Source organism: Thunnus maccoyii, chromosome 23 (genome assembly GCF_910596095.1).
Source record: "Thunnus maccoyii chromosome 23, fThuMac1.1, whole genome shotgun sequence".
Lineage (NCBI taxonomy): Eukaryota > Metazoa > Chordata > Actinopteri > Scombriformes > Scombridae > Thunnus > Thunnus maccoyii.
Window position 1 is genome coordinate 21,415,931 of NC_056555.1, and position 22,543 is coordinate 21,438,473.

Below are 22,543 nucleotides of genomic sequence, written 5' to 3' on the forward strand. Positions count from 1 at the left end.
TGGAGATCCTAAAATAAGATAAACTGCGTTGATCCTGTTCAGGGAAACTGAAGAAATTTAAATTATGCTTATTGGTGGAAAAGTAAGATATAGAACAGAACAGAACAGTTAAGATAAAGGATAAGACTATTTAAGCAAAACCTTGATAGTCAATTAATCATTTAAGTAATTTAAGTAATCAAAAGCATCATAAAGTTGCTTCTCAAAGGTAATGCTTTGCTGCTTCTCTCTTGTCTAACATCTTTGTAGATCAAATATCTTTAGGTTTTAGACTCATGATCAGACAAAACAAGCAATTTGAAGACTTAATCTTGGACTCTGAGAAATAGTGGCGGCTATTTATGACTATTTTCTGATTAAACAATAAATCAATTAACCAAAAAAAAAACAAAAAAACAATTAAAATACTGGTTCTAATTTTTTACAATTTGACAGCTACATGCTGAAAACAATACAAACAATAATTGACAATAATTGACTTAGCAACTTATACTGTTTGTTTGGTGTGCTGCAAACACTTAATATATGTTTATAAAATTAAAGTAGTTTCAGCAACATAAGTGAAACCATTAGCATTTGTGCCATGGACCATTATAGTAAGCTAACATGAACATTTGCAGGGTTGCAGAAAACCATGTAGCATCCAACATTTATGTTGATTCATAACAGTATTTCTAATGTTATTGTCTACCAGTTTCTGTATGTGTGTGTGTGTGTGTGTGTGTGTGTGTGTGTGTGTGTACTTCTACTTTTGTGATAATCATTTTCTGTTTTATATTTTGAAAATAAGGAACATATTGGCCGTTCTTTATTTGTTCAAATTGGGTTAAGACATGGTTTTAGTGTTTTTACAGTAAGGGTTGTTGTTGGTCATGTAGTTGTGATGTTAAGGTTAGAGAATACATTCAATCGACGAGGGTCCTCACAAGTATACAAGTACAAACATGTGTGTGTGTGTGTGTGTGTGTGTGTGTGTGTTTGTGTGAAATGTCATTTCAGCACCGGCGTATTATGACATTACAGACATATTATCACGTCAGACACAGCATAGTTCACACTCACACACACACACTGGGGGTGACATGATGACTGGGACCAACGCCTCGGTGACATCACGCTGACAGTGAGTCATTCATTGGCTGGCTGGACCACCCAACACCACTGACAGGCAGAGACACAATTTGTGTTTGGGGACGAGTCACAGTGTTGCGTTAATTTGCACTTAACCTCTAACAAAATGATCTTATGTAAACACTCGGACGAGACGTTGTTCCCATCGACGGCTTTAGTAACATCAGTTGTGCCCACATATGGGTTTAGGTTTCCGAAGTGATTTCTCTAGTGGGAAAATGAATGACGTCCATCTTTTCACACTCAGTCGTCTCACTCACAGTCTGTGTTCGTTACAGGCTTTTCAAATGTGACTCTCTTTTAGCGCTGGGTCCATTTCTCAACCTGTCGCCAAGTCAAAGTCAAGTCATTTCGCTCAAAATCCCTTTATAGCCGAGTTATATCCACCAATGTGTTTGCAGTTCAGTTCTAACCTTCTACGATGTGTAAATAGTGTGTTCAACAACATCTAAGTGACAATCATGACTGGAAATTATTTACATATTTATCTGAAAGTTCCAATTTCCTAATTTAAAGATATTTGGATCAGTAGTTGTGATAATTTGTGCACATAAATGAGTAATTCATACCCGAAAGTCCCTGAGTTCAATGATGTGACTGGTTACAACTTTTAACTACATGAATTTTCCTCTTCTGGCTGATACAGGGCCAACATCAACTTGATATATCGGTCTAAACAAATATTTTTGTAGCAGGAATCTTATATCTAGTGACTGCCCATATGATGTAAGCATATATTAATATTCTTACATCATATGGGCAGTTTCCCTTCATCTTCTTTATTTAATTTTGAAGTTTTGAAGCCAAAATTGAGGCCCATCGGGTACAAACTCCTCTCTCTGGCTCACCCACCTTTGACTTGTCTGTCGCAGGGACTTCATTGTCAGTATTCAGGTACTTTACGATGCCAGAGATGCAGAGAGGTCCGGCGAAGCCCAGCAGGTCAGCCAGATAGCGGAAAGTGCTGCTGAGCAGGATGGGACGACCGAACGCTCGGTACATTGAGCGCCAGATAGAAGGGGAACGATCCGGGTCCTCAGCTGTCTGCATGGAGTGAGAAATGAGAAAACAGAGACATAAAAGGGGTGAAATTAGGGAAGTTTGTCTACTTCTGATATCGTAAATAGCAGGAAAACCCAAGTTGAATGTAAAAACATACAGCTGGAACATTGCTTCATTATCAAATTAGGGCAAGGCCTCCACTTTACTCACTCTCTGGTCCTCGTACGCATCTTTGAGCCGTAAGTAGTTGGTGAGAGCTCTCATAGCGATTGGCAGCTTGCCAATCTTCTTCAGCTCTATGGGCCTCTTATGGGCTCCGATGATGAGAGGATTCATCCACCAGTATGTTGCCTATGAAAAGGTGGCAAAAGCCTTTGAAGCATTTTTCACCTCTGGCATATAAACATACTGTATAATACATGCATATTACACGCATGCATCACACTAATGCAGAAGCCAAAGATTTTTTCTTGCACAATTAACAACTCATATTCTTCCTCAAGCCATTGAGATTGGCAGATTCAAAACTATATAGGAAATGAACTGAGTGGTGTCTGTAATTTGGGAAAAGTAGAAAGTGAGTGTCATATTTCTCCTGTATTGTACATACTGCAATGTATAATCACCAAAGAAAACCCAAAAAACTAAAATATTTTTGTCTATACATGATGTTTTCCAGTTTGATATTTTTGTCTCAGAAGTGTGGGACTCTGATTTCTCTTGTAGATTGCAGTTATCAGTGCATTTTATTGAAAATACACAAAATTCACGTCTACCTTGGACAGCAGGTTGACAAACGGCTGCAGGAAACGAACACCCAGATCCTGAAGATCCTCTGGCGGCTTCACCTTCTGAGGGTTGGCAAAGAATACATATTTCTACGGGGAGAGAAAAGGACAAGTTACTATAACAGCATAAAAATACAGTTAATGCTACACAAAAAGGTACAAAAAACAGAAAAATTAGATGACATTGATAATAATAAGCACCAAAAATCCCAAATAAAACAAATGCCAAGAGGTTTGCAATTAAAAATGGCAGAGAGAGTACAAGATAATTATTAAAACACATAAAAATTATGTTAAGTAGGATGAAACAGGATGAGTCACCCTGACTCTTATGACGTTGATCTCCACAGCCATCAGCAGTCCGTACAGGATCACTAACAGGGCTGTGATGCAGAACCTCAGGTGTTGCAGTCCGACGCTGTACTCTGCAAACTTCCACAACTTGATGGACTTAGTGATGAATGCCAACACCCAGTAGATGAAAAGAACTGGGAGGAAAGAGAGAGTTTTAGTCTCTGTTCTTCAGCACGCTGCATTTGAAATAAAACCATGACTGTGAGGTTAAAGTGCTTTCAGATTTCAGCGACTTTCAGCTAAAGTTGGAGGATTTGAGGACAGAAAGTAGTTGGACAAGATAATATAAAGTTCAATAAAACCATTCCATTTAATATTTGTTGACCCCTGACCTTATCCATTTTCATTTCCTGCTTGCTCCAGTCTGGTCTGATCAGCAGGCGGAAGACATGATCAGCTGGACTGAGGTCAAGTGACTGACCTGGCCAGTTAAAATGCCACTGTTTGGCTATTAAAACTCTTTGGTTGCCTCGTCTGTATGTTTAGGAGAACTGTTGCTGCACTGTCCTACAACAAAAAACTAGAGTCTACAGCCATGCTAGCAGCTCTGTGAGGCTGTAATACTCATTGTCAAGAAAAACAGACTGTTAGATAGATAAACCCAAAATATTGGACAAAACCTTTCTTGGTTAAGGCTCTTATCATGGCTCAAGGTAGTCCGGAATTCAAATGTCTTGCTTTGGACCCGTTCCCTGGTTTAGCTTAGCATGCTGCTTGTCTTATCCAGGGAGCATCTATGAGCTAAACTGTATTTCCATTTATTGCAATAAATGCTTTAATCTATGACGAGAGTGTTCCTGATTGAACTGAAATCTTGACCTGATGACGGGACAAGACAAAGACCATGAATGTTGGTACCAAATTGCATGGTAAGCCATCCAACAGTTGTTGATATTTCACACTAAACCACAAATATCAACCTCAAGGTGGCGCTAGAGGAAATGTCAGGGGAATTACCATCATCAGTAGGATTTCTCCTCTGGGGACCATGAATATCTGTACAAAACTTCATGGCAATCCATCCAATAGTTGTTGAGATATCTCCATCTAGACATAAGTGGTGGGCCACCAGACTGACCTACCCTGCCATCCCTAGAGGCTATAAAAAGCTATGAGTGTCATAGTTTTAACTATAGATTAAAGATTGGGAATTGCGTACTGAGCCAATTTTATTAGGATATTAGATTTAAAGGTTTAAAAAAAAGATGGAGGAGCAACTGGCTCCAGCTATGGACAGAGCAATCTCAAATTTGACTTTTTCAAGCGTTAAAACTTACCGAGTAGCAGTTTAGGGAAGTTGGATGTCTCTATGTTGTGGTAGTAAACTACTGAAGTCGTAGCAGCAATGAAGCCCATGAATGCTGGCATGAAGAGATGGAGGTGGTTGGTCTGCATCATCCTACAGCAAGATGCAAAAACAAATGACAGTGATATAATATACTGATGAATTACAACAAAGGAGCTGATTTACTACTTTCTGTCACATTTCATAGACATTATTTGTATAACTTGTGGTAACATATTTGATAAAAACATCTTTCCGAGGTCTCACTTGTTGGAGACGATGCCCTCTGCGAACTCGCAGACGTGGACGAAGAGCAGTGAGAAGGTGAGGATCCATCTCAGGTTGTGTCCGGGGAAATGAAGCCATGTGTTATGATGGATCTGCACCTTGGAGCTCTGACTGCCCCAACCTGAGAGACAGACAGAAAGACAAACAGACAGATACTTCTGAAAAACACAGTCTGAATGAAGGGAAACCAACTTAAAGACTTTATAGTACAACAACTGGTTTGTAAACTAGGTTACGACCAATGTGGGAATTAAAAAACTACTGATATTTTCGCATGTTTTACTACAATTCACATATACCTTCCAAATGATGCCGTAGTATTTAAATCTTTTCTTATTCGTCAGGCAGCCATTGGTGTACATTAACATCCACCCACAGTGTGAAAATCAACTTGCAGGCACAAATAAAACAGCTTCAGATACTCTATATAATCCATAACATTGAGCGTAATATTTGATGGAGATAATCTAAGCAAAAAGGTCCACTTACTTATAAATTGACATTTGTGCTTAGATTATCTCCATTAACATAAAATACATAAAATAACATGGGCAAAACAATGCAAAACTGTGGTAAGATTGTTATTTTCTGGCCAACAAATGCACATATTCAGACTTTTGACATGGTGGAAAAGCCTCATAGATAACTTTTAATGGGACACTAAAGCTCTTTGATAAACAGCCACTAATTATGATATCAATAATACATATTCAGGCATGAGAGGAATCTAATGTGTTGCATTAGAATCAACAGCCACACATACTGATCAATTATATAATATTACAACAAATAAAGTAATTTCAGCTTGATTCTTGAAACCTACAATTCTAAAATACTCTGTCTAACATTAGTTTAATGGTAAAACAGGGTGACGCTATGGGAGCGCAGCGTCGCGGGACTTTATTTCAGCTGATAGTGTTTTTTATTAGGTTTGTTTCTGCTTTTAACTAAATGGACCGGAGCCATTTTAGAGGCTCAGGGGACAGAGACCATAAAAAACTAGAACCAGGAAGCATCAATTAGTGAGTCCTCTGGGAGCACGCTGAGGGCTTCTGGTCAGAACCATTCCCATAATCTACTGTATACACACACACAAACAAACCAGATAACTAACCACATCAACACAAGTTGTTCTCTCTAAGTGATGCAACAGCAGAGTTACCAAAGCACCAAACTAAACCAAATAATTAACATGATTCATTCCTTTCTTTTCCTGTGTATTAGTTCCTTTCCTCTTTCATTTTTCCATTCATCTCTCCTTCTTTCTTTCCTCCATTCCTGCCTTTCTGCCGTCTCATTCTCTCTTTCTTTGTGGGAGCACAAAGTGCAAGAAGGAAGGAAGCATTTTCTCATTATCACAGACTAAATAAATACCAGCTATCAAAATCACACAATATTCCAGTGAACATGTTTATATTCTATTTGACTGTTTTTTGTTGCATTTTTGTTAACTGTTTAGTTCCTGCAACAGTTCAGATCCTGCAGTCTAATCCCGTCTTAACTACACTTCCAACACTTCAAAGCTGCTTAACGTTCACACTGGTGACAAAAAACTGCCTTAAAGTGTGTGTGTGTGTGTGTCCATGAGAGAGAGTTAATATCACTGACACATCTGCTCTGCTGGTGACACGGAGGGACGCTGGAGTAACAGATTACAGTGATGAATCTTCATCATTCACTACTAATCTAATATTTCTATTTGCTATTAATTTTTGGTCGATAAATAGCATTTATCAGACCTGAAGCAAGTATTGAATTTGTTTTTTTTTATATCTAAATCTTTACAAATCCCTTATCAGATCCATTTACTTTCAGCTTTTAACATTTTGTAAATAAAGACGTACACAACAAAACTCAAAGATTCAACTGAGATCTACAACATGTAGCTTCAATCTCAAATGAGCAGCATATAAATGATTAAATATGTCTCTAACACATTCAAATAACAGCTGTAGCCTTATTAGTTTGGCACACCTTATTCTTCGAAAGCTATTTTCTTCAGATACTGGAAGACGTGAGGTCAGAACTCTCATGAGACATGCCTTAAAGTTTAACTGGAAAATTGAATGATGAAACTGACGTGAAGTGATGGAACTAGATGGTTACACTGGAGAAAACTTGTCATTATGACTCACTATCTTTGGCAAAGTTTAGTACAGATATTTCCAGACATTACCCTGAAGGACAGAAGCTACAGCTGACATACTGTCATCTGGGCAACATTTTTCATTTCAATCAACGGCAACGGTCGGTTCAAGCTAAAAATGAGAATCCTGCTGCTGTTATCTTAATTTTTTGTACATTGTTCTCTGCTAATGAAAAAAGAGCAGTATTTTATCGACCTGGAACCAGATCCAAAACAGAATTTGTGATCTGAACCCGATCCTAATTATAACAAAACATGCAAATAAAATATTTCATCCTCCTTAATAGATCCATTGATCAGTACGACTATATAAAGCATGAGACTGTATACATTTGTGACGAGCACTTTCATGCTTATATTGGATTTTAGTATGATTTTCTGCATCAATGTGATGAAGTTTTTGTATTTATCAGGTATTTAATTTGCTGTTTTAGCCCCCAAAATTTTTTTTTTAAATTTTCACCGTAAAAAAATCCAGTAGATTTTCTAACTATTTCACATTATGTACTGAAATCTTGATATAAAATGATAAAATATTGCGATAGAGGATTTTATCTATAATGCTAACTCCTTTCATCCACATATCCATCCATTTTCATCCATTTTCATCCATTTTCATCCATTTTCATCCATTTTCAACCATCCTATCCAGGGTCACATGGGAACTGGAGTCTATTCCAGCGTACGCTGAGGTCACAGGTCACTAATCTATCACAGGACTAACAAACAGCAGCACATATAAACAGAAAAAAACACACATTAATTCAACAGGCACTCCATAATCCCCCATATTAAACACAATACAATATGTACAAAACAAAGATCAAACCATCTGTCTCACTCTGCTCTAGAGCTCAACAATGAATCCGCATTTTTTTGAAATCGCATTATGGCGTACTGCAATTTTAAGTCGCAAGAGGTCAAAATACTATTTTAAATTAAATATTGTCACGCAGAGACGTCCTGGCCTACACATCATATTCTACAGACTTAAGAAAACATCTTTGTTTGGTGCAGAAATCACAACATAATCAGTTAAATATGTTTTTCAATGAAAATGAGAACAATGTGATGTTCCCTCTAATATCGCAAATCATATCGCGATTGTAATATCAGTCAAAATAATCGCAATTAAGATGTTTTTTTCAAAGTCGTTCAGCCAGTTCTCTGCTCCAATAATCCTCTCTGGATTAGTTCTGTCCTGCCAGCAGCTCCGATATCCGAGACAGTCCAACAGAAAAGGTGAAGCTTTAAGAGGCTTAAGCAGGAAACACTTGAACATCTGTCAGAATATATACACACAGACTGGACCACTTCTGACTTTTTTTTTTTTTCTGCAGAAGCACAGAAACCTTCTTAGATACAGTAGGTCTGTTCCAAAAGATATACAACATTTCTAAATATTTACACGTGAAAAATGTTTATTTTTGCATTTTGCTCTTCCAAAATAGTTTCAACAGTGGAAATTTTTTTTTTTCAAACAAGTGGCCAATAAACAGATAGACAGTGTTTGGGAATAAATACGTCATCATTATGTAGGTGTGTCCACTAACAACTTACCTCCCAAACAAGTTAATACTTGGTTTTTAATCAAAGTTACTGCAGATTTAGCTTCATGATAAGCCTCTTTACTAGATAAAGTCAAGACAGGGATGATACTAAACACTGAGTTGTGCATCAGTCAAAATCAGCAGATAAAAAGTATTTAATGTGAGCTATATTCAATAAGAATCAATATATCAATATATCCATATACACTCAAAGGGTCAGTACTAATCTCTTAAAGTGATGATGAAGTTTGGAAGTTTTTCTTGACATTTTCATCATTTGTTCCTGAACGATCACAGTGTGAACAGAAAGATACGTTTCAACACTGAAAGGAGCCTGTTCAATAATGATCATCGGGACGTCCTCCGCTATACACGGCAAGATCTACCTGGTCCTGGCTTTTCGTTTGATACGGACCAGAATGGAGAGAGTGGAGTACAGCCTACGTAGGACGTATTTTTGTAGCTGTGTGTCAAGGTTTTTTCCCCAAAAATGAAGGAGATAAAGTCCAAAGATGCTTGTTTTTGGGGAAGTGTAATGCCACCTCAGAGCGAAGGTGAGGTGATGGTTTGAATGCTTTCCTGCTAATGACGTGGCCTTTGTGTTGGAAATGTCAAATATAGAAAGTGGAGATATGTCATTCTCCAACTCAGCTAGCGAGGCTAAAAGAATTGGACAACTGAGACATGGAGAGACTGCCTCTTACTACCGAGGCCCATGAGGTTGAGGGGTTGGATGGAGCGGTCAGGAGATGTCCTTATCTAAAAGGAAACGGTCGTTGGTTGGCTCCAACCCAGCGAGCAGTATTTGGTGAGTAAGCCGGGCATTCAGACGAGAACAGCGCTACATTAACTCAATGCAGGGGCCTGCACACGTAGAGATAAGTTTCTTGTTAACGGTGAGTCATGAAAAACAATCCAGGAAGTCCAGTTTCTGAGTAACACATCTGTGAATTTTAAGACTTTTCAGACACCAAAACACTACACAGTGGAGTGGATTATATTACTCTGAGACAAGCTTTTACAACCAATCTTTCTTTGCAATTTACGGCGTTCACGTTACAAAGCAATCCAACAGAAATGTGCACTTGTATTAACGTAACACAGTGTCTCCCTGTATGATTTGTTGCAGGTTCAACTTTTTTGCCAGACTGCCCTGTGTTGTTTTGAAGGAGGATGTGATTTAAGAGCTGGAGCTACTGACGATTGTTTTTACCGTCAGTTAATCAATCAGTCAATTAATGCAGCAGAGGTATAAGCATGTGTATGTATGTCATTGTACATCACCTACCAATGAAGAGGATGGGGAAGGTGATGAAGAGCAGGAAGACATGAGGAACCAGGTTGAGAGCGTCCACGAAGCAGCCATTGTTCAGCACGCCCTGCTCCACGCTGTAGGCATTGATATTCGGGTCGTTGCCGCAAAACGACAAGGCCATGCCACCACCCAACTGCTCCACGTAAGCCTCGAGTCAATCTGTGACAAAAAAAAAACCAAACAAGTTAAACTTTACGGTTGATATACGATGCCCAGTGTTGTGTTTTCCATGATCCTTAAACAGTTAGCCATCTGTGTCCGCAGCAGTGCTTCAGCTTGAGCTTTTGGAGGAGTGGAGGTCAGACATTTTTGTGGCATGTCACACACTGAAGCGCACACACACACACACACACTCACACAGAAACACAGATGCAGGGCCAAAGTCAGACATGAGAGCTATTTCATTGGTATTACCCAGCCAGCTACAGGACCCCTGGCTTATGGTTTATTTATGTCAGTTGAATGGAGGTGTTGGTTTAACGATGAACATCAACATCTCGGAGGTGTTAACACATTAAAAGTCATTTAAAGTTGTCGTAAGGAGACTCAGGTTAACTTTCTAGAGTTTAGAGCTAACTTTAGCTAGCTTTATAGAGTGCTAGTGGTACACAGCTCCACATTTTTTGTAACGCACACCCCCCTCCACTCTATATTTTCTAACATCATCAACAAAATTATTCAGAGTGGTGTCCACAAAACCATCCTGGGCTGAGCACAGACACCAGCATGCAGGGAGAATATTAACCAGACTAGAGCTGCAACCGATTAGTTGCCGACTATTAAATTAATCACCACCTATTTTGATAACTGATTAATCATTGGAAGTCAATTTTTTAAGTCCAAATTCTCTGGTTCCTGCTTTTTAAATGTGAATATTTTCTGGTTTCTTTAGTTCTTTATGAGAGTAAACTGAATATCTTTGGGTTGTGGACAAAACAAGTCATTTGAGGACATCATCTTGAGCTTTGGGAAACACTGATTGACATTTTTTATTTTACAGACCAAACAACTAATAGATTAATCAAGAAAATAATCGACAGATTAATCAATAATCAAAATAACGGTTAGTTGCACCTCTCAACCAGCTAACTGTGTCATTTTGTAGTTTAGTTTTACTTTCTTAGAGCTAATTAAGAAATTGTTAATAATTTATGTTGTAATAAAATCTAGAAATGATGATTTTTTCAGACTACAATCTAAAATTATTTCAGTTATGTAGATTATTATTGTGTCCTTTAGTCAACATGAATATGTCATATATGCCATATCGGCTTGTTATTGGCATCAACATTCAGAAGTCATAAGTTCACTGCTAATAATGTTTCACTTGTTGTAGCAGCACAATACAATCATAAGATAATAAGCAACATATAATAAAACAATGTAAAAAATCATGTTACAATGACTAAAATGTGATATTGCTATATATATTTATTACTATCACTTGCTGACCTACTTGAAAGATGTTGAATTACAAAAGTAGAAAAAGTGTGAATTTTTACTGTAGTTATACCCCATTTGTTGACAAATCTTTCCTACTGGCTTACAATGAAGTTGAATTTCATGTTTTTTTACAAGCTAGGTCTCCATTCTAAACCCAAACAAATATGGCGACCTTAATCTGGCGGCCATATTTGTTTGGGGAACAGAGACAAAACTTAAATTTTTGAGTATTTCTGATAAGAAATTTTCTGTTTGGGACATAGCGAACTTACTGCACACAGAAGAGAAATTTATTAAGCCACAGAAAGTTTCAAGATATTTTAATACTTTCTTTCTCTGCCATGAAACCGTGTCCTAATTGGATAACAGCCAGAAATGAGGCTGACCGCAAGTGCCGCTCACCACAAAATTACATATTTACCGCCACTTTTTAAGTATTATCACTTCACGTTTTCTGTGTATACAGTTTTTTCCCCATATGAATGCACCTTTAACAGCGAAAGAGCATAATGAAAGTTTACATTTATGGACACTGAATATGTAAATTGGTCCCAAATGGACATGTCAGTTAGTCTGGACAGTTGACACTTTAAATAAAGTGTTAAAATATCAAGTAAAAAATCAAATCTAGCTAAGAAACAGGAAGATTAACCTTCAGCTTCTAATAAAACCAGCACCTCCATCTGTCAAATCAAACCATGCCTTAATTTAAACACCAGTAACTTAAGTTGAGTCATAAAGTGAAGCTGGTTTAATGAGAAAGACTCACTAAATAAAAACACCAAAGTGCTCTTACCTCGCAGAAATAAATATAATCCTTATTGACACAGTTTCATTCCTGATAGCTGGAGGTTTATAAGTGATAAAAAAGAGACAGAAATGAGAAGAAGAAGACAGAAAAGAAAAAACATATAGTGAGAGCTGGAGAGTAAAAAGTTGATTATTTTTAGCCTCACAAGACCCTCAGCTGCTCCGCACTCAGCTGCCTGTCTCTGTCAGAGCTGTCAAATTACACAGGATACAACCAAAAGCTTCCGGTGATACCCTTCAAAGTAAAAGCCAATTAAATTAATTAATTAATAGAACAATTAAAACAAAGAAGTAGGAATAGGAATTAGAAATAATTATGAGTAGAAGCTATGTGTGGAATGTGGGAAGATTGCTAATTTTCAAACATTGCACAGTATGCATACATTATATAGCTACTGTATGTATATGCAGGGCCAAATTACCAGCTACTTCTATGCAAATTTATTAAGGAATATGCAGCATGTAAGCGTGATATCAAGTGAAATATTACAAGTATTGAAAGCAGATCTGTATACAGAGACTCAAGATTACAGGTACAAATGCAGGAGCCGTTCAGATTATAACGACGATTATCAGTTTATTACCTCGTTAGTAATCCAGTCTTGGCTATTTGCCTGTTTGTATAACACACATATTGCATATACTAGTTAAATTCATGATTTTTTTCATGTCTATCATTACATATTTCATTATATTTTCATTTATAAAGAGTATTTTTGTGCCTCCATTCTCATGTTGGACAATTTATTAACTATTTTATTTGGTTTGCTTTTCCCCAAAACTTCAATTCTAATGTTTTTTATCTTTTCTTTGTTGGGTCTAACTGTATTTTTTCTTCTTTTTCATTCACTGATTTCCTCGCAAAGATCGCTGTAGTTTCATCATGCTCCTCATAATGTTTTTATTTTGAAGGTAAAGGCTTTGTGATTTCCGGTAAAACTGTATTTCACTTTAAAATCCCAAACCCACCTCCTATCAGATTTCCAAACTTGAACCAGTTTAGTAGTGAGAAGGGGGTTTATTATGGGCTTCTTTGACAGCCAACTGATAAGTCAGTTACATGTACAGTCTACAAAAACCTTATTACAATATTGACTCATCTTGTCACAATTATGTCATAAAACCCCTCACTGATCGTTTGCAGTTCAAAAAAACTATTTAATGTTGACAGAAACCATGTGATCACTGCTATAAATGACACCTGGAACACTGGTTCTCAAACTTTTTCATGTCAAGGACCCCTAAACTGACACATTAGACTCTGATCTGATAAGATGTTTGCTTTTAGATGCTTTTATTACAGAAAGTGTATGAAACCCATGACCAACATAGTCATATATCCTGTCACTGTGTTACTTATGGATAGAATTACACTTAAAATAAATTATTCCCCTTTCAGCTGGGAACCCCCTGGAACCCCCTCAAGGACGCCTGGACCCCCCTGAAAGATCATTTCCCCCCTTCTTTCATGAAACTCCAAAAAAAAATAATAAAATATTAAACTGCCCCAAATAGAGGTGAATAAACTAGTGCTTCAACCTATATTATTGTATAAAAACACCATTTTCATGTTTGATACCTGCAATATTTATAATGTTATATATTTCCACTAGATGTGAGGCAGCTCGCTGTGAGATCACCTTTAATCTAAAACCCCCCCACAGAACCTGAGACCCTGCAGGATTCACACGTAAAGACCTTGGTTGCGGTCAGCAGAGCGCACTGAGGCGAACACGATGTCAGTAATTCATGGAGAATGACGGATTTAGGTCAGTGAGATGCTATTAAGCTATTAATTCATGCTGATATCGCTGAAATATCAAAAGGAAAACGATAAAGCAATAAAAAAAGCAATCTGGTTTCGTTCATGCATCGTTGCAGCTGCTGTATAATCTACGATGCGACTGTTATCCCTTCGATGAGAAAACCCGAAACTCCTATCAGAAATCGAACAATTTAAAGTTTTCTACGCGTATAGACAAATATAAACACAATAACACACGAATGAATGGTTTTTCTGCATCAGTTGGATTTACTCTTATATTCGGCATGCATAAAATTAATGCAGAGAGATGTATCTGTATAAAACTTTTAATCTTTTGAACTGTTTCCCGCAGCGCCCCGTCCACCAAAATAGCCCAAAACACAAGAGAGAGATGCGTGAAATTCATATTTTACTCAAATATATGCTGATTGGCGGATTATATTGATGCCGAAATGAACAAAGTCTTCTAATAAATCTGATATTATATTAATTTATATTTTTAAAGCATCCTATTTTGCATACAGGCGAGATTACTTTAAATTGGCGCGTTTTCCAATGGAGTCTGGTATCACATGGACGTCTTTCCGATGCGTATCTATCTATAACTAAACATATCGTGTCATGCTGAGCTGAGGATGCTGTCCCCCCCTCCCTGAATATGAATGACCGGAGGATAAAATAGGAGAGAGCCTTCCCTGACACTTACCCGGCCTCTGACGCAGGCTTGTGGGTTTAGGTCACAGCGGCGTCCCGTGCCGTCTTTATTCCCGCGTGCGACGTCTTATAGTATTGGTGCTTACACCGAAGGCACGGGGACAGGAAATGCCTATATATTACATTTACTGTCGTTGCTGCTCAGATACGGCATTATGGCGCTCAACCAGTACAGCACACACACACACTAACACACACACACACACCAACACACACACAGATATGATGGCTGGCTTTTTTCCGCTTAAATTTGTCAAAATGCATGATAACATGGAGAAAAAATGTAGGTCAAATTAAAGCCGAATAAGCACTTCAGAGCTGAGTCGGCTTTTTATTTCCAAAGATGATATCATGGAGCAATTTTAAAATTGTCTACATATAAAAACCAGATGATAGTGATATTCTTCTTACAAAACAGCATGTCATAGACTCGATCCCACCTGCAACTTTAATCTTCAAATGTGATTAATATGCTATGATTTCATACTAACACACACACACATACACTCATCCTTCATCACCTCCTCTTATCATATTTTTCTACTTTATTTTAACTTCAGTTCGTACTTCACATCACACGGGAAAACAATTTTGTTTGTAAGACATTGTGAAACAATAAACTATTGTTTTCAGTGTTTTAACAAGCGTGAATCATACATTTGACTTCATAACAAATGTTTGTTTTTTTTCAATTGAAACGTTTTGATCATTTTGTGAGTGAACAATTGTGTTGTAATCAGCGCAGTGATTAATATACATTTGGCAACAAAGCAAAGACTTGTTCTTCATGTTGCCAGTTAGTGATCCAGGATGTGGACAAGAAGATGTGATTTTTTTTAGATCAATCATGGTTGTTTTTAGTGCTAAACTACTCCAGCTCCCTTTCATATTATAAAAAAAGTCAGATGTGCAAGCTTTCGTTGTAGTCTGCATATGAAATCTTAATCATATTGATGCTTTTGCTCATGTCATGATAGCTCAGGCTTAACATTAGCATCTTACATGCAGCAGGTCGTGGGTGACTTTAACCTTGCTAGCAATTTTTCAGTAATGCTGCATGATTGCTCCCAGCAATCACACGCAATTTCTTCAAAAATTACAGATTTTCTTAGTTTCCCTTGGGGATTAATGAAGCACTCTATTTTCACAGTCTTAAAAACTATCTCATGAACCCCCCAAAAATGTACTTCTGACCCCATGCAGGGGGCCCAGAGTCCAGGATTGAGGAGGTTTTTTTTTTTTTTGTCTATAGACTTCAGCACTGGTGGGACGTGTTAAAAAAGGTTATGGATCTTGGATGTGGAGCCTGGGACTCTATTTGCTGCCGTCTCCCAGCTGAGAGGCCACAGCCTGAGGGCAACAGCCGGCCCAGAGAGGGGGTGGGGGTCAAATGTGAAAGGATTCATATGTGTGTGTGTGTGTGTTTGTGCGTGTATAGTGGAAGAGAGGGTGTGTGGGAGGATTTGTGTGATCAGGGAGATTAAGAGACATCGGCCGCCGTAACTGTGTGTGTTTACATCAGAGTTAAGGACAGTGTGAGGAGATTCCCATCCACCAGTGTTTCCCAAGAAACTGTCAAGGGAAGAAGTTGACCTACGCACACACTCACACACACACACACACACACACACACACACACACACACACACACACACACACACACAAAGTGCCATGGCCTTTAATCTCCCCGAGAGTCTCACAAACGCTCCCACTCACCCTCTCTTCCTCTGTTTTTACATGCACACACACCCTCACATACAGTAGAGGAGGGAAAATCAGACAGCTGATGAACTTTCACCTTCGACTTGTGACTCACCAGAGGAGGAAGTAGCACTTGTGACCCGTCATCACAAGAAGACCCAAAGTGACGATGGATGACGGAGATTAAATCATTCCTATGAATAAATAAAATAGAGAAACAGAAGCTTGCGTGATTGATTACAGTAACCACCTGTGACATATTTCAGATTTTGTCCAGCGTTTACTGTTCAAGAGTTTTAAACCCGAGTGATACATCGTCATGACTGATATTATACGTGAGTTTCAACTTTTTGCCCATAAATGTGTTTTTTTAGTGTGTTTATGTGCCCTGCATCCATGTTTATGTGTTTATGTGTGTTTATGTGTGTGTGTCAGTGTGTGTCAGTGTGTGTGTGTGTGTGTGTGTGTGTGTGTGTGTGTACTCTACAGCGTGAGAAAGCGTTAGCCTGAGGGGAAGTGTCTGACCGACATGCTGCCCCAGGACAGGAAGTGGGGACCATTCCCCACTGCAGAACACACTGTGTGTTTGTATTTGCATCCTTGTGAGGACCCTCGTCGTAGTCATGGATGTAAAAAGTTGAACGCATATCCACAACTGTCCGTACTTTCTAAAAGTGTCCACACTCTCCATTAACGTGAACATAAATGTCCTCACTTTTCAAAAAAAGTGCACACCATCCAGTATTTTCTGCACTATCCAGGAATGTCTTTACTTTCCTAAAATGCCCAAACTTTACAAAAAATGCTCTTAGCTACCAAAAAATATCTCCACTTTACAAAAACATTCTCATTTTCCAAAAATATTCTTATGTTGCCAAATGTCCTCACCTTCCAGAGAAATCTCTCTAAAGCAAAAAATCCTCATTTTCAAAAATTTTTTTTTTTTTTTTTTTGCCAGATGTGCTTTTTCCAAAAATGTCCTCACTTACCAAAAAATCTCTTTACCTTCCATACATGCCCTCACTTTCCAAATATGTCCTCACTTGCCCAAAAAAAAAATTATCCTCACATGACTAAAACACCCACCACTTTCCAAAATGTCGATCAAAAAAAAAAACTCACTTTCCAAAAAAAAAAAGTCCTCACATTCCAGAAATGCCTGAACTGTCTAAAAGAAAAAAAATGTCTTCACTTTCCAAAAAGTTCCTCACTCTCAAGATCTAAAACTAAAAAAAGCCACAAAAATAGAAGAACACACACACACACACACACACACACACACACACAGATTAGCTATTATTTGCTGCCACCTTTTGGAGGAACACCGACACTGTTACTGACCAACCTGCTCCTGCAGCAACAAAGCAATAAATCAATAAAAACCTCAAACTGAAATGTTAATGAACTCAGAATCTGACTGAATAAACGTCAGTCATCATCCTCCTGAAGTTTTCACAGAGAGATGACAGTGCATTATTATTATTTTTTGGAGACATTGAAGGTTATCAGAAAGACAGCAGAGATAACAGGGCTGAGGGAAAAACGTCGATTACACATTCAAAACTTTTTCTTTTTTTTTTTATTGGATTGTTCTGCTCGATGAAGCCTGTTATTCGACAGCAGCCAGCCGTTAAAGTCCGTAATGAAAGGATGCCAATCTGAGCAGCCGACGTGATTCCTGCGGATTAAAGGAAATTAGTTCCATTTTTAATCATTATCACAAACAGATGTGACAGAGGCAGACTTGATGACAGCGGAGGAGAGAAAAACAAAGTGTTTGACAGCTATGGTGCTGCTTTGGGGGGGTTGGCAGCCATGAAAGATGCTCCTGATTCAAACTGTCACAAATATCATGGAGGTATTCAAGGAGAACCCGTTAATTACCCAGATACTCACTGGTACAGTAGAGGTGAATACCTTTTTTTTCAGGACATAAATTAATAGATTGTAGTAAATTCTTTTAAGTGGCATGAAAATACACATCTGGTATTCCTCCATCAAAATTAATTTGGATTGTCAGAACTTATTTCAATCAATGAACGGCCTAAAAAGTCACATAAAACTAATTTCTCAGTTACTTTTTGTATTTTTTTCTTCTAAACTCTCTCTTTCTTTCATTCATTCCTTCTTTCTTTTTTCTTCAAACATTCTTCTTCTATAAATGTTTGGTCACTGTGTCCTCTGTTTGACTTGTGTTTATCAAAAGTAGAAATTAATGTGGAAAAATACATAAAAATGTTCCTAAAAAAACAGAACGGAGACATAAATATAACACCAACCTGTACAAAACCATTTTTCTGTTTATTGTCCTTATGTGTTATTATAATTATGGCACCTTGGTACTTTCATACTTCAGTACTTTTTTAAGATTTATACTTTTTATCATTATCTGGTATTTTCAGTATGTTTCATTCCTATACTTTGTGTGATTTAACATGTTTTTAATCATGTTTTTACATGTATAGTGTGCTAGAATAACAATAAAAACCTTGAAATCCTTAAAAAATATCCTTTAAAGATACTATTACGTATGTATAAACAAAAGAACTGGACTGAAACCCACCTCGATACACGGCAGGACAGTAGAGCAGGTCAACAACTTCAAATATCTCAGACTCATTATAGACAATAAACTACACACACACATTCAGAGCCAAAGTCTGTTGCCCCCCGACTTTTATAAAAGCATAAGTCAACCCATCCTGTTGAACTGTTCCCTCCCTCCATCGCCAACAAAAATAAACTTATTACTCATACCGCCTCTAAAATCATCCGCCTCCCTATCCTCGATCTCTCAGACATGAACGACAACAGAGCCAACACACGTCTTGCTCTCATAATAGTAAATAATCATGAACCACCCCCTCAATTCACATTTCACACTATTTCCATCTGGTCATAGATACTTAAAAATGGAGAAGAGCTTGTTTTGGCAAAGTTTAGTCCTTTCCACCATAGAAGCCCTGAGAAAACTGCCTCGTTGACGCTGTCGTAAAGGTGAATGTTGTATGTTTATGTATGTATTGTGTATATCGGTGGGTTGTTGTGCAGATATCTGTGTGGAGCAAAACCTCCTATCTGAAAAATGCACTTTTTTTTGAGAAAAATTCTTGCAGAATGCTATTTGTTAAAGATACCCAATATATAACACACTGTTTTTGGACTATATTACTATATTATGTGTTAACAATACCGTAATAACCATACAAACATACCGTAAACAATACAACATAATATAGTAATATAGTCCAAAGACAGTGTATTATGTATTGGGTATCCTTAACAAATAGCATTCTGCAAGAAAACAACAAGTTTTCTTAAAAAAAGTGCATTTTTCAGGTTTTGCACTTCGGCCATTGATATGCAGAAAATCTCCTCACACCCTATTTTCTGAAATAAAGTGAGCAGAAGTCTGCATATCTAATTCCCCACATGTGTAGTTTCTTACACAGTCTACCGATCCCTCCCTATATTTCCTTCCCCTATAGTCCTTTACACCCAAGAAATATCACATAGTTGTACTAGTATACTAGTATCAGCTGTTCTATATCTTCAGGATGTGTAAAAATCCAAGATAATGAAACTTTATATTTGTGCATCCTGTCAATTTCACTCTTTTTCTCCTGAGACCAGTTCACATGCAGCAGACATCGACCACCAGAGAGCATCATCGCCTAAATTTACTTGTTTAAATGTAAAATGCAGCAGAGCAGAGCACACAGTTTGGTTTTTTTTTTCTTCTCACGTTTCTTTGCTGTTATGTTTTCAAATCTAAGGATTATCCTACTGAAGAGATTTAAGTTTCCTTCTTCTTCTTCTGCTCTGCTCAGCCACGCTGTCGCTCGCTGCTCACGTTACCTGCAGGCTTGTTCTGTTTATTGATTTAAAATATGAAATGCTTCACTTCATCACAGGTGCACCACAGATTTCTTCTCAGGACGGAGCTACCAGACACTGAGGATGAAGAGAAGTGATTGTAAAAAGCTCTCATGAACTAGATATCAATTATCATATTACTGGTGTTTTATATTGTTATATATTAGAGCTGCAACACATAATTCGGTTGACAGAAAATGAATTGCCAACATTTTTGGTATTGATTAATCATTTTAAGCCTTTTTCTGGGGCTAAAAATGTATTTAACTGTTAATCTCGAGTGTATATGAGTCTTCAGCAGTCTGAGTTAGTCATATCAAGTGGATATCTGACACATTTACAGTCTTTTTAGCATCAAACTCCCTCTTTGTGGTTCCTCGGACAGTGTTTCCCTGTTGAGCTGCAGGTGGAAGTATAATAACAAAAAGAGGAACTTTGGCACTAAAAAGACTGTAACGTTGAAACTACTTGATTTGAAGCTTCATATTAGCTTCAGATAAACTTTTAAATAGTTTTGCACAGAAGGAGGACTGTGGATTCCCATCACTTCCATTGTAAGTGCATTATGAAGGGATCTTCTAATGGTCAGTATGAACAGGAGGAATGATTACAGCAAGAAAAACATGTTTCAATGTCCATTTGGGCTCCTGACTGTTGTTTAAGGACAGACTTTTATTTAAATTCAGACTCTGTGTGACTTAAACTAATGTACTCACAAATCCACAAATCGAGGAAACCCTGGAGGAGGATTTATGTAAAGTGTTGCAGATTACTGACTTGATGTCTGTGCTGTTCCATATTACATGATTTAGCACCATGTTGGCTTTACTTACTTAAAAATGGACACTAAAACGCCTCTACGACACCATCAACTGAAGTAAATACATGAAATAATTATTAATGATAATAATAATTGTATTTTAGCAACCAAGGAAAGCATAATTATAATTTTAGTGCAATCTAATAATAATTAACTATCAAAATGTACTTAAAATCTTTGCATGAACATTTACAAAGACATTTGTTAACCAAATTCAAATTTCGATGAGTCAGGAAACATATGATAGAAACTTTCTGTTCTTCCTTCCCTGCTTTGGAACAGCTTCCCTTTTGATTCATGGCTTCAAGTGTGTTTATGCTGCATAGCTCAAAGGACAGGTCACAGATGAAAGCAGCATCCACGCACGCTGTAACATCATACGTACATGCTGTTATTCATTTCTGTGGGAAACACTGCTGAAGGCGCTTCTCATTTTTCAGGAAAACTTGCGGCAGCCTTTGGGCAAAAGCCAGATAGGACGTTCTGTGTGTGTGAAGGCCGGTACACGATGTTCAGGTCAGCCTTCGTCGAGGACGACGAGGGGGGAGTTGGGAGCAGCGATGAGGGAAGCTTGTACTTCTGACAAAACTATATTCACAGCCAGAGAGAGAATCACATCTTACACCAACATTTGGTCAATGAAAGGTGACCATACTTGTCTCTTGTATAGTTTTGTCTTATTTATCATATTTCTTATAATTTATTTTTATCTGTGTGTACTTATCTGTCTTTGTGCTGCCCTTGAGGATCAATAAAGGCTTATCTTATCTTATCTTATCTTATCTTACCTGAATGGTAACCTCAACCTGACTTTATAATGCAACAACTACAACACCAAAATCAATTAATATACAACTTTATTGTCTGCTGTGGTGGAAATTTGTCTTTGAGTTCACAGAACAAAACATTATAGCACAAATAAAATTAAAGACAACAGAAATAGTATCAGTAATATTTTTAAAGGTATTCTATGCAAGATCTGTCACTTTGCGTTTGTAAACACAGCGTTCAAAGTTGGCCCCTCCTCCCCAGGTCAACCAGAGCTGGAGAGGAGTGAATGAAGAGAGAGAGCGTGCTGGAAAGAACAAAGCTAGAAATCAGATGAATAAAATGTTATTTTCTGATTGTTTCATAGCAGTTAAGTTCTAAAGCCCAAATAAACACACCCACACCCCCACATGATCCTGCAGGAAGGTGCCGCATTGCCGGATTTTGTGTGAATGCAGAGCTTCATCCTGTCCGCTGTGGCCTCTCTGCTCTGTGTGTGTGTGTGTGTGTGTGTGTGTGTGTGTGTGTGTGTAGCTCAGCCCCGCTCTCGGTCAAGCAAACACACAGACCTGCAGCTCTTTATACATTCATGACACAGAGACAGAGAGCAGAGCGGAGCAGCAGAGGAGAGAGACGGAGATGTAACCTGGTCGCTACGAGTCCCGACCTCACACCCTGTGCGCTGTTATTGGCTCGGGGGCTACACACCCACTACCTAAAGATTGACGCCCAGAAGCATCCCGAACACAGCAAAATAATAAAAAATACAGGCAGGGTCTCTGCAGAT

General features: G+C 37.9%; 1 protein-coding gene across 3 annotated transcripts in view; it reads right to left on the minus strand.

Moving 5' to 3' along the window:
* The window catches only part of abcc9 (ATP-binding cassette, sub-family C (CFTR/MRP), member 9), a 77,857-nt gene extending 63,179 nt beyond the window's left edge, over positions 1-14,678 (minus strand). For 2 of the 3 annotated variants that reach the window (XM_042403478.1, XM_042403480.1), the window contains exons 1-8: positions 14,584-14,678; positions 9,833-10,018; positions 4,828-4,969; positions 4,553-4,674; positions 3,243-3,409; positions 2,910-3,011; positions 2,344-2,484; positions 1,984-2,175 (exon numbers count right to left, since the gene is read on the minus strand). In XM_042403478.1, coding sequence (XP_042259412.1) covers positions 1,984-2,175; positions 2,344-2,484; positions 2,910-3,011; positions 3,243-3,409; positions 4,553-4,674; positions 4,828-4,969; positions 9,833-9,980 — 1,014 coding nt within the window. In that variant the 5' untranslated portion in view covers positions 9,981-10,018; positions 14,584-14,678. Of the gene's footprint in view, positions 1-1,983; positions 2,176-2,343; positions 2,485-2,909; positions 3,012-3,242; positions 3,410-4,552; positions 4,675-4,827; positions 4,970-9,832; positions 10,019-12,098; positions 12,206-14,583 lie in introns of those variants that run through there. The other variant, XM_042403479.1, reaches the window with a different exon arrangement.
* Positions 14,679-22,543: the final 7,865 nt, after the last annotated feature.